This window comes from Mastigoproctus giganteus, chromosome 4, assembly GCF_048544385.1.
Source record: "Mastigoproctus giganteus isolate SK-2022 chromosome 4, ASM4854438v1, whole genome shotgun sequence".
Taxonomy (NCBI): Eukaryota; Metazoa; Arthropoda; class Arachnida; order Uropygi; family Thelyphonidae; genus Mastigoproctus; species Mastigoproctus giganteus.
Window position 1 is genome coordinate 161175123 of NC_143578.1, and position 15353 is coordinate 161190475.

At 35.7% G+C, this 15353-nt stretch overlaps 1 protein-coding gene across 1 annotated transcript in view; it reads left to right on the top strand.

Moving 5' to 3' along the window:
• The window catches only part of LOC150087146 (endoplasmic reticulum transmembrane helix translocase), a 760787-nt gene that overhangs the window by 628351 nt on the left and 117083 nt on the right, over positions 1–15353 (top strand). Inside the window, exon 20 of the mRNA XM_090371851.1 lies at positions 8579–8693. Coding sequence (XP_090227977.1) covers positions 8579–8693 — 115 coding nt within the window. The remainder of the gene's footprint in view (positions 1–8578; positions 8694–15353) is intronic.

Here is a 15353-nt window from a genome sequence, read left to right on the forward strand (position 1 = left end):
CTCTTGCCAAAGCTATTGGCCGCAACTTTTGCCCATCTCTGCCCCCACCGCTGTCCAAACCAGTTGGTTTTGTTGTCACTTCAGCCACGGAATAAAGCTGACCTACTAGCATCCCATTTTCCTTCCAACTCATGTATTAATGATCTTGGTAAAACACCTCCCACCATTCCCAACACACTCCATTCAATGCCCCCTGTGGTCTTCCGTCAAATCTGTCAAAATCTGTCAGAAAGATTTTGACGAATCTTGATGCTAAGAAAGCTCCAGGTCCTGATGGTATTTCTCCACTTGTTCTCAAAACCTGTTCAGCCAAGATGATCCTTGCTCTGGCCACTCATTCAACTTCAAAAATTAATGATCCAGTTGTTTATTTGTATGAGCTGACTAGGAGTTATTGACATATAATTATCTTATAAGTTGATAGTGAAATTAGTATTTCTTATAGGACATTTCAATCAGTTTTAGCACAAGATTTGGGAATGCAACATGTTTCAGCCTCATGATGATCATGGACGGCAGTTAGTCTTTGCATGTTAGGATCTTCATCAGCATGCTACTGCTGACCATCACTTTGTTTCTTCCATCAATACTAGTGATGAATCATAAGTGTATAGCTGTGACCTGGAAACATAAGGTCAGTCCTCTCAACAGAAGATTACATCTTCTCCAGGGCCCAAAAAAGCAAGACAATCTTGACAGAATGTGAAGATCATGTTCATTGTATTTTATGACTCACAGGGCATTGTTCATTATGAATTTGTTCCATATGGTCAAACAGTGAACCAGGAATACCAGAAAACAGTTCTATGGTGATTGCATGATGCTGTTTGAAGAAATTGGCTAGAAAAGTGGGCTTCTGAAAATTGGTGCTTCTATCATGGGCAATGCCCCTACACATTTGCTGCTTTCCATTCAAGAATTTCTTGTGAAGCATTCCATCACTGAGCTACCCCATCCACCATACTCAACTGATTTAGTTCCCTGAGATATTTTTTAATAAAGAAATTGGAATTGTATTCGATACTGAGGAAGATTACTTTGAAGGAGAACCATCTGAATAGCTGGTTAATTTCACTTCCCAAATATTAATTTAGTCCTTTTAACTGTTTGATCATTCCTCATATGGCACCTCTGTAGCCAGGTGGGCAGGAGCAGCAGTGTGTAACACACGCTTCTTGATTAGACCGGGGTTCAAGCCCGTGACCACCAAATGCAGAGGATGCGGAAAGGTCAGGGAATGACCAACACATATCCCCGGAGCAATATGGCCTTAGTTGCTAATGCTCCTAAAAACCAAATAACAAACAAACAAACAATCAAAACCTGTGCTCCTGAACTTACTCCTGTTCTTTGGCGCCTTTTTTCACTTTCTTATTCCAAAGGTGTTTTTCCTTCTGCTTGGAAATTTGCTCTTAAAATCCCTCCCATCCAATTATTGTCCCATTGCAATTACTTCTACTCTTTCTAAAGTAATGGAGAAATCAGTTAACCGCCAACTCTTAAACTACCTAGAAACCTTCCGTCTGATCAACGATCGCCAGTATGGAATTCGTCAGTGTCAACCCACTGGTGATATTCTGGCTTATGTTGCCCATTTATGGACTAATTAAGTGGAAAAATTCGGTGAAACACAAGTAGTTTCTCTAAACATCTCAAAGGCTTTCGATCTTGTTTGGCATAAAGGTCTTCTAAACATGCTTCCATCTTATGGTTTGCCAACTGTTTTTTGTAATTGGTTATCCAGTTTTCTCTCTGATCGCTCACTGAGGGTGATGGTTGATGGCTCTCTGTCTTCTAACTTCTCCACTAATGCCGGTCCCCCCCCCCCAGGTTCATTTCTTTTTCCCACTCTTTTCCTCTTGTATATTAATGACCTTCTCCCATTGACTGGAATTCCTATCCATAGTTTTGCCGATGATAGCACATTGCATTCCACTTTCCATTTTGAGAAACCTTGCCCTGCTCAATCAGCTTCAACTTCTCGAAAATCTGCTACCAATTCCTTGAATGCCGATCTTCAGGTAATTCTCCAGTGAGGCAAAGACAACTTAGTTGATTTCAACCGTTCTAAAATTGAATCTTGTCTTATATCTCGCAAAAAGGATTCTTCTGTTCCTATGCTTATCTTTGGTGACACTCCGATTTCTAGGCAAAATGATATATCTCTTTTGGGGATTACCCTGACTTCTAATCTCTCTTCGCACAAACACATTACAAATATTGCTTCCTCTGCATCTAAAAAACTTGGTTTTCTCTTTCGCTCCCGGTGTTATTTTTCTTCCAAACAGCTGCTCACTCTGTACTAATCGCTAATCTGCCCTAGCATGGAATATTGTTCCCACATCTGGGGTGGTTCTCCCATAACCTCTCTCAGGCTTCTTGATTCCATTCAGAAGAGGGCAGTTAGGTTAATTAATGATTCATCTCTAACAGAGTCTCTCCACTCGCTGTCTCATAGGCATACTGTTTCTGCTGCATGCCTCTTCTACAGATATTTCCATGGGCACTGGTCTTCTGAATTGGCTTCTATAATTACCACTCTCTCTTTCAAAACAATCTGAACACGTGCCTCAACTAGCCAACATCCATTTACTGTCCAACTTCAAACTCACAGAACCAACTTTTCATCTTCCTCATTTATTCATTCAACTGTCGTTTTCTGGAACAACCTTCCTTCATACATATTTCCTAAAAATTACAGTCTACAGAAGTTCAAGTCCAATGTCAACAAATATCTTCTTTCGTCTTCCCAATCTCCAACCCAAGCATGGTACTAAGTACTATAGGTTCTAATACCTATCAAAGGCAGATATTGTTTGGATATTGGAGATGTGGTGTCACACATATGTAAGGAATGCAGAATTGGAATTTGCGTAGTTCAACGTGTATAGAAAAGATGGACAGGATAGGAAGAGAGGAGGGGTTATGTTGTTAGTTAAGAAACAAAATCTAAGGGAGTGCATCCAGTTAACATCTGTGAACAGTGCAATGTTGAGTCATTTTGGTGTGTAATTAAGCACTGGGAAATTAAAATTCAGAGTAGGAGTGTGTTATTAGCCTAATGACTCTGATGAGTACAATGAACAGCTGTATAGAGAAATCGAATGGGCTAGTAAATCAGATTGTCTTATAATGGGAGATTTTAACTTCCCAGATATTGATTGGAAGTTATGGGTTGGTCACTTGTACACTAGCAAGGATTTTGTGAATTTATTGGATGATTTTTTTTTCTACAGCAGCATGTTTCAGAGGCAACCAGAGGAAGTAATACTCTTGATCTGATTATCAGCAGTGATTCTTCGTGCATTCAGTATCTGCAGATAAAGGAACCACTAAGTGGCAGTGATCACAGTGTACTGATGTGTACTTTACTCAAAGATGTAACTACCATCTGGGGTAAAGGGATGGTTTTTTGTTTACGCAAATGTGACTACTGTGGTCTCAGAAAGTTTCTTAAATTCTATACAGTGGGACCATCTGATGACATCCACAACAGCAAATTCTAAATGGGAAGCATTCATTCAAAGAATTAATCTAGGAAGCTGCTAGGCTTTTCGTACCAACTAAGAAAAATTGCTCAAAGTTTAGGCCCAAGTGGATGTACGATGAACTAATGAGACTTGTAGCAGAGAAGAAAAATGCATGGGATCCATAAAAACTATCAGGTGATACAGAAGCCTATGATAGATATAAGCTCTTTTATAATCAAATCACAGTAGATTGACAAAACTTCCCCTTTATTAGACAGGTGAAGGCAGATTACGAGAAATCTTTGGTAAAGGATGCTAAGAAAAAGAGCATGGAATTCGGCGAAGGTAAAGAAGGCAAACACGAGAACGATGAGAACGTCGGATAACTTACGCTAAAAATTAGTTTTCCGATTCAGCACTTAGCGCTGCTCGCTCGGTAAACAGACAGTAGGTGTTTTCGGTCTGTAGGAAAGTCGAGAATGATATATTCTCGACAAGACACGAGACACGATAACATTGGGTTAGTATCATTTTAGAAACACTAATGGTAACTTGCCCTAATGAACGCTTTCCATAATGGTGAAAAAAGGTCAGGTTGCCTCCACTTGAATCCCATGGGAGTTTGAACCCTTCCCGAAATGGAGGGGGGGTAACCTAACCTTTTTTCTTTAGAATCACAGTCATATTTAGAAATACATTCATAAAAAATATAAGTTTTTATGACTATATTTTTATTTTCTTGTTCAGTAAATATGTCCTAATGGTGAAAAAAGGTCAGGTTACCTCCACTTGAATCCCATGGGAGCTTGAGCCCTTCCCGAAATATTTTTATTTTTAAAGACACTCGTGCGGATACACACATATCATAACGTCAATCAACACCTCAACAGCTATTCACTATATGTATACATATATAGAATCTTTCTTCCTTTTCTTATATTATTTCCTAACCTAACGTTTAAGGTTAGGTCAATAAATATAAGGAAACCATTTCTATTATTTCCTAACCTACCATTTAAGGTCAGGTTACGAAATATAACAAAAAATAAAGAAACCTTTTCCTTTTTTCGTAACCAAACCTAAATCAACGGTATAATAAAAACATTCATGAACTCCAAAAATCTGCTTTTAATAATGAGAAAAAAAAACATAATGAAGAACATAAAAATTAACAGAACGAAACTTTTATTAATTTAGTTTTCATCAAAAAATCAGCCAACGTTTTATTTTTCTTACAAATTTCTTCCATCTTTAAAAGATTCGTCGCTACCATTACCTGTTTACCGTTCATCACAAAACTATTATGCACCATTCTTTACTCATAAATATACATTATAATGCCAACCAATGACTACACAGTAGTTTGTTCTCTGTCGTCCCCACCACCACCAATCATTTCATCGTTTGCCACGCCTACCTGTCAATTAATATATTAACTCCAGGGACTCACATCTGGTGAGTATGGGCTTGGCACACCTAGGGTCCTGAGTTGGATATCATCATTCTTCTCTTCCTTGGTGATTCCCCTTCTACTTCTCTCTCTCTCAGGGTAAGTTAATTTTTTTTTTTTTTTTTTTTTTTGCTGGTGCAGCAACAGCCTCAGGCTTCCTTGTACCATATGGTTAATGATAATAATAATAATAATATCCTTCTTGATTTCGGCTCCAGACCGATAACACCTGCCGTCTGCTTACCAAGTGAGCAGCACTAGAGTCCGGTGTCGGGAAACTAATCTTCTGCGTAAGTTATCCAACATTTCTCGTTATTCTCATGTTGGACTTCTGATTCATCAAGGGGATGAATCAGATTGGTCCACTTGATATTGATGGTTCGACTGTTGATGTTCCTGCTCAGGTAACTGACAAAAACTGAATGAGTTTGTCATTACATCTGCATTTACATGTGATTAGATATTAAGGGAGAGGGATGCCAGAAGTTTATCAGACTCAGGCAGAGAACTAAATTCTTTTATAATAACTGAGAGCAAAGTGATGGAGAAATTGCTGAAGTTAAACATAAGAAAAGCATCTGGGATGGATGGGATCTATTCAGTTATATTATAGGAGGCAGAAAAGGAAGTAAGCAAACCCTTAATCATAATTATGAGAACTTTCTTCAACTCAGGGGAAGTCCCCACGGACTGGAGATGTGAAAATATGTCCCCAATTCGCAAAGTAGTATCAAAGGGTGGAATGAGTAATTACAGACCTGTTAATTTAACTTCTGTTCCAGGGAAATTAATGGAGACACTGGTTAAAAAAAAAGCACTGCAGGATCACCTAGACAAGACTGCAATTATAGTTTAGGCACAACATGGGTTTGTTAAGGGGAAGTCTTGTCTGACCAATTTGAAAACTTTCCCATTTCACCCATTCACTCCAAATGTTTTTCTAGTTCTTTCTGCCTTGAATTTATTTAAGCTATCAACTTCTACAATGACAGATTTTTTATTTATTTTTTTTTTTATGAAAACCCCAAACACGAAAGGTATCAAAACCTATAGTACAGCCAGTCCTCGTATAGCACAATAATTGTGCAAAATCGTGCAATATAAACAACAGGCCCTATGGGAAAAATAGGGTTAGGTGCCGACCACCCAAGATTGAACACTCATTTGTAACCAAAACATTACCAAACACAATAAATAATGGTAATAAAATACTTACGTATTTTATTACGACTATTACGTAATAAAATATTGCTAATGCTTTTGCTTCTATCGTAAGCAAACTTGTTTTTTGTTTGATTTTCTATCCAAACAGATAACAGCCGTTCCATCTCTTCCAATTCCTTGTGTCTTAATCTAATGGCTTTTAATTACACTTTGAGTTGTTCCTGCTATGAAAGTTTTTTTTTTTTCCTCTGCATTCCTTGTAATTCTTGGGGTTGCCTCATTTAGGTCTGTAGCACGTGCAATATCACGTGGTCTTTCATTTGCAGTGTGAGCTGCAAAGACAGGGCTCACACCGCATATGCAGTGTGAGCCCTGTCTTTAAATTTCTCATATTGTGCTGCAATAAAACTCAGTGGAAACCTGAACAACGAGGGAGAAGAAATGAAATAGTGACATTGAAATATAATAATGAAAATGGCAAGAATGTTAACATACAGTTTCATATGATCATATGGATGGCCTATGCATACATTGGTATACATAAGTGATTTATCATTTGTAAATTCATTTGAAAAAGACAATATTTGTATCCTGAAAGCTACTGCTTGCATTTTTAGTTGTTTTTAATTGAATAGTATATCCTTTATATTTCAGGATTTTATTTATACAGTTTTATGTAAATGTAGTTTGTCATGGTAAAGCACTTTTAAATGCAGTTGGTTGGGGTGAAGTAGGATTGATGTAGTGTGTGCCTGACCTTAGAGGGTTTTGTACTTTCATCTATTATTTACTAGTGTGCCACTACATCCTGAGATACTTAATTACTATTTGTGAAGGTTCAATCACACAAATTTTATTTTTGGAAAAGGTCCAGATGAAAGAATTTATTTAAAATGACTTAATTACAAATAGATATGAGTACTCATTTTTATTATTTTTGACTGCATACATTTATGATCTCAGTAAGGACGATACAAAGGAATTAGAGAAATTAATTGGGTAAATTAATTCCACCTGTTGAAAATTCAGGCACAATAAAAAAATGAATAAATAAATACAATAATTCTCTGTATCAAAAAAACAAAAATATGGGTATCATTATTACATATTTAGGAGCACGTGAAACTCACTTTTGTTTGAATGATGTGAGCTATAAATGGAAAAAAGTTGCTGATGTTTCATTAGCTAAAGTCTGTGCATGGCAGTACATATTCTAGTGAAATGCTATTACAGTCCACAAGCTTTCATTAATAACTCATGTGAAATGTGTTTTTTGAGTCATAGAATGCCCTATCCCATGCATTCGTGTCCCGTGGTTCAAGCATGTGACTGTTTAATACGGTTACCAATTGTATTCAGTGTTATAATTAGTTGCAAACTTCTCTCACTTAGTGGTTATGGCAGAGTATAAACATAACATTTTTTTAAGAGCTGGCCATGTCCAGTGATTAGATGCACACAGCTCAGTAAGGAGATTGCAGATTTCAGCACCTACTCTTCCACAAAAAATTCTCAGCCTGTTATGACTGTGGCACTAAAAATCTATCTGCCATTATTAATACAATATATATTCAGTCACAATGAATTTGTAAACTTGCCATCTACAGAATAAGCAGAAATATATTTATTTATTTATTACATCAGATAGTTGAAAACAGGAAATTTTTAAAATACTACTGATTATAACCTCACATAAAAAGAAAAAAATCTTAGTTTTTTCCTTTAGAGGGAGGCATCATGGGAAGAGAGGGTATGGCTCATTTCATAAACCGATCTATTTACCCCACATTAGCCACCTACCCAAAATAAGTTTTATCCACCTGGTGGAATAGCAAGGTATTTTAACAGTACATACTTCTATGATTATATTCATGCTCCAGTTATCAGTCTGGTGCACGTGCACACGCACTTGTATGTGTGTATTCACGTAAAATACAGCTATGAGCTGGATTTAGGTATGTGCCAAATAAGTCATGACCTCACTTTCCAAGGGAAGCCTCACCATTTCCTTTGGCAAGTACGAAAAATATATATTTATGTATTCTGGTGCCTCTTCAAGTGCTCTGGATTTGGGCCTCATCATGTCGAAATGTAGCCCTGGAAGTGAGAGAAATAAAAATAGAATTCAACTGAACAAAAATGATTATTTGCTAACTGTTGCACTTAATTAGTCCAAGAAGTAAAAATAAAATGATATGTAATATTAATCTATTATTTGTAACACTTGTTATGATTGCTTGAAGTGCAAATTGTGCTTATGTGCTCTTCACATTCAAAACTTTTCAATGTACCCACTGGAGTAAATGTTTCAGAAATCTAGGTTAAAATCTAAGCATGATAATTATATAGATCTAGACTTGTGTTATTTGATATTTCAAATCCAAGAAGTGCTTCATATGTTTTTTTTATAGATTATTTTTGTTATTTATATATAGTGAATCTTAAATTAAAACATCAACAAATCAGGAAATATTATTTATATTTTTAATTTCAGAAAGAATTCCAGAAACTTTTAAAAGATCTAGAAGATGGACAGGCACAAGTGGTAAAACTTGGAGATGCTAGTATTGCAGCTCCTTTTACGTCAAAATTATCCTCAATACAATGTAGTAAGTATATAATAAATAAAAAAATTAAATAAAAAATTTATTTCCTTCAAAAAGAAAGAAAACATTTCAATTGTTTTAAGCGTGATTTTTTTAACAAACTTAATAATATTTGCTTTGTTTTGTATATTCTCTCTAACGGTATTATATATAAGTTTCTTTTTTGGTTGGACAATGAGGTCATTTCCATCAGGGCCAGATTAAGGTCCTTGTAAAATTCTAAGCACATCTGTTTCATTGACAAATTCGGTGGGTGCATTTTTATGGGCATGCTGAGTAGTGGTCAAAATTGACTTGATTAATTTTCTTGAAATAGTAAAATTGTATATGTTACAGGCTTTAATAACTTTTTTTTTTTTTTTTGATTTGGTAGTTGTTGGCGCATCGGCTTCTGTGGCCATATTGCACCTCCCCAGGTTTTTGCAATACTTTGATCCAAGCCCGAGGCGGGAATCGAACCCGCGACCTTTGGGTTGCCGGGCAGGTACTTTACCCACTCGACTAGCCCGGTCGGCGCTTTAATAACTTAAGCAAATGCTATGTTGATTATAACGTTCTTATCTTTCATCAAAGTAATGGAGACAGTTTAATACCTTTAGATTATCATGCTTTCATGCTAATCACTTTTATTTAAAATTTTAAAATCAGTTTAAAAAATTATATATAATTTCTAGCTGTTTCTACTAAAATATTAAAATAAAGACTGGCATTAACAAGCTTCACAGTTCTAATTATTTGTTGTCCCCATGAAGTATTGGTTTATTGGTATGCAAAGGACTGTTGGTATAGTTAGAATCTAAACAATCCCAGTAATTAACAATCTCAATCCTGTAAATGATACCACATACCTTACAGAAGCAAGTAAAAAGAATTGAAAAAACTAAAGTAATGAAATTTTTCAATTCTTTTTACTTGCTTCTCTAAGGTCATCCATGATCTGTATGCCCTACGTAATATAATTACATTTATTGGCGCAATTTATTAGACCTTATTCTTTCCGCAAATTTTCAAATTTAAAAATTTTGTTCTTAACACGTGTCTAGAGCACACGCATACAGAACATGTAGGAAACAGAAGTAAGAACATTGCTGTCTTTCTCATAATTTTGGTGGATGACCTCTGATGAAGACACTGAAATTGTGAAAAACACTGCAATGTAATCATATTTTGGTCGCCTTTTCATTTCTTAGTTTTATTTTTAATTTCTTGCCAACTATCAGTCTCTCTCTTTTTCATATCTTACCTGGTCGCCTCATCCTACCATATATCGCTACATTCCTTATCCATTTAGTCAAGTTCACTTCTGGTGTATACCGTAGATTCAATAGGTTTAAACAAAAATCTTGTTCACACTTTCTACATACGCTATATATATAGTGTTTTTTTGTAAAAAAAAATAAGTGCCGGTACTCATTCTTTGCTATCAGGGAAAATTTTAAATTATAAGGACATGAAAAGTACAGTACTCCAAAAAAATTATTTCCTGATAGTAATGTTTTTGGAATAAGAATAACAAATTAAGTATATTAACACACAGTTTATTAAGCATAAATTTATTATTCAAGTACATAAAAAAATAAGTAAATGTTTAAAAAATAAGTAATAAGTAAAAAATAATAAGTAAAAATTAATAAAAATAATTTCAAATTAAAGTATTTATAGAATATTATAAATTATTATTGAGTTCTCATCCAACACACTATGCTGACTTCTTGCGTCTGTTGCTGAATGGCATTTCCGAAGCAGCCATGAATCAACATATTTGCTGGATCAAAGCATGTCAGCGGTTGGAAAGAGACAAAACAGCACAGAAAGGGGAACTACAGGAAATTTTGAAAGAATGTGAAAGAAATGAAAGAGGTGAAAGACTTGTGGAATTCGCAGAATCTCGAGGAATATCAGTAATGAACACTTTTTTCAAGAAAAGGGTGAGCAGAAAGTGGACATGGAAGAGCCGAAATGGATTAACAACTAATGAAATTGACTTCATCCTCACTAACAGAAAATATATATAGTGAATAATGTTACTATCTTGAACAAGGTAAGCGTTGGAAGTGATCACAGAATGGTAAGATGCACACTTGATATAGATGTAAGAAAAGAAAGGAAAAAACTGATTCGAGTAAATAACACAAAGGCCTTTGAGTTTGTAAGATCTGAAAATCTTACAAAAATAAAATATTTTTTTTTGTCTTCTGAAGTTAGTTTTCCTTTTTGGATTCTTGCCGTTGGGAGAAATGTTAATAGCGTCAGTTCAATAAACAAGAAATATCCAGTAAGGATTGTAAAACTTAAAAGGTAGGAAGAACGAAAAACAGAAAATTAGCTTTACATCCGTCAAAACAGAAAACTGACGGAAAATACTATAGCAAGCCCAGCAGGAGGTACGGCACAACTAACCACTTATAGTTATGGGCCAGTCACGCACCGGAAACGCATATGGCAAAACGCACACACAAGCCTCTAAAAATAGACGCGATGGTCTCCAGTGACACATTTGTGGTTTGTCTGTAGTGCTATGGAGACAAGCTGTGATGACACAGAAGGAGTTGTTTTGATGCATTCGGCCTACATGAAAGAGCTCAACGGATGTTAACAGGTAGGAAATAAAAAAGGAGAGGGGTATTGTGAATCACGTGCCACAGGGCTGGCTGACCTGCCAACAAATGAAAGGATAAAAATGAATATAGGAAGGAGGAGATTGGTAGAACACTGTGGAGAGGCGTGACAGACTGGTAAGAAAAATTTGTGGATGGAGACGGACAGAAAAAGAGGGAGTTGGGCAGTAAGATGAGAGTGGGTCAGTGTCAGTGAGTGGGGCAGTAAGATGAGAGTTGGAGAAGAAAAGAAAGGAATGAGTTTTTTTAGATAGAGTAGCCGGTGGAGAAAAGTGGCTAAGTTTAATGTGTAGTCAGTATGAGGGGTAGATAAGCTTTAGGTGAACAGTTAAGTCGTTGATCTAATAAGTTAGTGAGAGAGGCAGTCGAGTAAGTGGAAAGATGAAGATGAGGTGCAGAAGTCGGTCAGACAGTCAGTCAAAAGTAGACTGAGTTTCGAAGTGAGAGATGAACACGTGCCATAGAAAAGAGGGAACATTTTTCAAGATCCTTAAAGTAGATGAGAAGGAGTCAACTCCATTATGAAGGAACGATATTGCCTGATATTCTGAGAGCAAGTACGCTGGAGCTGATGAAATCCGAAGCCGGACAAAAAGAGTACAGCCATTCTGATCAGATGAAATTAATGCGTCCATAAAGAAATAAAAAGGTACCCAGGAAGGAATCCAGTATCTTATATCGAACTCCCCCAGTGATTGTGAGATGCGACCCAGATAGAAAGAATCCCCTACTCGCTTAGAGAAGGATGTACCGTGAAGTCTGCCAAGTTATGTAAGTAAGTGATTAGTTTGCTTAAGTACTCTCAACATCACACCGACTATAGGCACTCGATAACCAATTTATCAGAACTTTTGATTGAACACATATGTATAAGTAGTACTTTATTGTAATGAATAAGTTAGTGAATGTTATGGACTGAAGGACATTACCCAGGGCAAGTCAATATACATATAGATAAATTTTGGAAGGGAATAGATATAAAATTTTTGATGTGATTGATACTTGTTAATATTTGGTTAAATAAGTGAATGACTAAGTAAGAATTTTGGAAGGGGATAGACGAATGTCAGTAACCCCCGAATGTGCAAGTAGTTAATTGTAGAAATTTGATAGTAATAATTACCTAGATTAGAGAAGGTTGTAGGCTATAATCTGTTAGAAAACAGAGTAATGATTTATACTGAACTTAAGAGTATCGGAGCTTTATCAATTTGGAGTAGGAATTGTTTTGTAATGAAAGGAGAATGTTAATAGATTCTTTTGAAAGTCAATTGAACTCAGGAGTAAGGAAGTAGAAACATTTTGTTAGTTTAAAAGAGGGGATAGTTGATTATGATTTATGTAAAGGAAATAGCCCTCCTTGAGTTTACTCAATAGGCAAAATACCTTGCTCCTATACATTCTGTTATAAGATGAAATTTAAATCTATTTGGTCATGAGTTTAATAAATTTCTTTTGTTTGATGTATCTATGTAAAAATGTCCAATAAACTGATATTTTTTATACAACATTTGTGTGTCTCTTTGTTGTTCTGTGTAAAGGCCTATCCAAAGGAAATTAAACACTTCAAGGAGATTTTCCCCTAGAACTTGGAAATTTTCTGTAAAGTATAGTCAGATTGCAAGTGGGGATAATATAAAAAAAAAGGGGGGATATATATACGAATAATATAAAATAATAAAATATAAATACTAAAGGTAAAATATCTACATCAAAAAATATAAATAATATAAATCCCCCCCCTACAAGTTATTTACTCAAATAACACAAGGCATATTACAACATTCTGAAAGTGATAAAGCCTAAGAAACCTATAGGTAAAAATAACTCCAAAGATGAAAAAATTAGTCAAGAAACACTTGTCATGATGAATTGAAGATGACAAATGAAGAGCAAGAAAAATACTGACAAGGAGAAAATTGAGTATACTGAGTTATGCAAAGCCATTAGAAAGAGGCTCAAAGAGGACATAAGAAAATTTAACACAAGAAAAGTAGAACAAGCATTAAGGGGAAACAAAGGATTTAAATCAGCAGCCATGAGCAGTAATACAGAAAGACAAATGATACTGAAACTGAAGAATAGCGATGGTGTACTTATAAATAGCAGAGGAGGCATAATTCAAATAGCAGAAGACTACTATAGAGAATTATACAAGGAGCGAGGGAATGATGCCAGCAGTGGGGAAGATGGATCGCAAATTATTAACATATACAACATACCTGATATCCTTCCTGATGAAGTAGAAAATGAAGAATCAGAAAGCTCCGGGGGAAGATGAAGTTACTGTAGAGTTGTTAAAATTGGGAGGAAGAGACATAACAGAAAAACTGGCAAGGCTCTTCACAAAATGCATTAGAAAAGGTGTTGCACCTAAGGAGTGGAATAATGCAATCATAGTTTTGCTGCATAAGAAAGGAGATAAATCAGAAATTGGAAATTATAGACCAATTAGCTTGTTATCCCACATCTACAGGTTGTTCACAAGGGTCATTACTAACAGATTAGAAAGAATATTTGATGAAAATCAACCGAAAGAGCAAGCTGGCTTTAGGACAGGATTCTCAACTATGGATCACCTTCACGTAATGTCACAGCTAATGGAGAAGGCAAATGAATATAAAACACCATTATGCCTGGCATTTGTGGATTATGAAAAGGCATTTGACTCCATACAGCATAAGGCAATGTTTCGAGCACTGGAAAGACAAGGCATAGATACCCCATATATTATGATTTTGAAGAAAATATATGAAAATGCTACCTCCTTTATTAGACTAGACAAAGACAGTAGTAAATTTAAAATTGAGAAAAGAGTTTGACAAGGAGACATATCTCCGAAGTTATTTACTGCTGCCCTTGAGGAAGCTTTCAGAAGATTAGACTGGTTGCAGAAAGGGGTCAATGTGAATGGAGAGTACCTAAACCAGAGGTTCCCGACCTTTCTCGGTTCACGGCACCCTTACTGTCCCAGTAATTTTTTTCACTGCACCCCCCCAGGCCAAAAGAAATGCCTAACGCAGTGGTTTTGGTTTTTGACCCTTTAATATATACCTATATAATAATTTTATTCTTTATATAGATAAAGATCAATTATAGATCACCACAAAATTAAAAAGATACGGTACAATGGATATTGTACCATACCCTTTATATTGTATCCTTTTTATAATGAAATAAATATATAAATTTTAAAAATAATAATAACTTAACGTAACTTATAACCAAATTATACGGCACCCCACTTGAAAACCACTGACTTAAACCATTTACGATTTGCAGATAACATTGTGGTCATCATAACCCACGATCCCAAAGAATTAGAGGAAAATCTTAATCAGTTATGCAGTGTTAGTGAGGATTTTGGACTAAACATGAATATGCCTAAAACAAAATTAATGATGAATAAGTTTGCCACAGAAAGGGATATAATGATTAAAGGAGCAGTAATTGAAAAGGTGGAGTCATATACTTATCTGGGACAAGTCATTAGTCGTAATAATGATAAATGGCTGGAAGTCAAGAGAAGAATAAATTTTGGATGAATAGCATTCAGGAAATATAGTCACATACTGAGGATCAATATCCCAATTTGTCTGAAATGTAAAATAATGAACCAATGTATACTCCCCACCATGACTTATGGAAGTGAAACTTGGGCACTCACCAAAAGAATGGAAGAGAAGCTGAGAACTACACAGCAAGGAATGGAACGAATTATATTGGGAATTAGACTGTTAGATAAGAAGAGAAACACATGGATTAGGCAGCAAACTCAAGTAAAGGACGTTCTTATCAAAACTAAAGAATTAAAACGGTCTTGGGCATGACACATAGCTTGAAGACATGATGACAGATGGACTAAGAAAACCTGGAAGACAACAACGGATATGGACAGATGAAATTCATGAGTTTGTGGGTAGTAAATGCATCGCCATTGCACAAAACAGAAGGAACTGGAAAGTTGCTGGAGAGGCCTTCATCCTGCAGTGAAAATGGCTGATGATGATGCATTATGCAGGCACTAAAGAATAAAATCAACTCA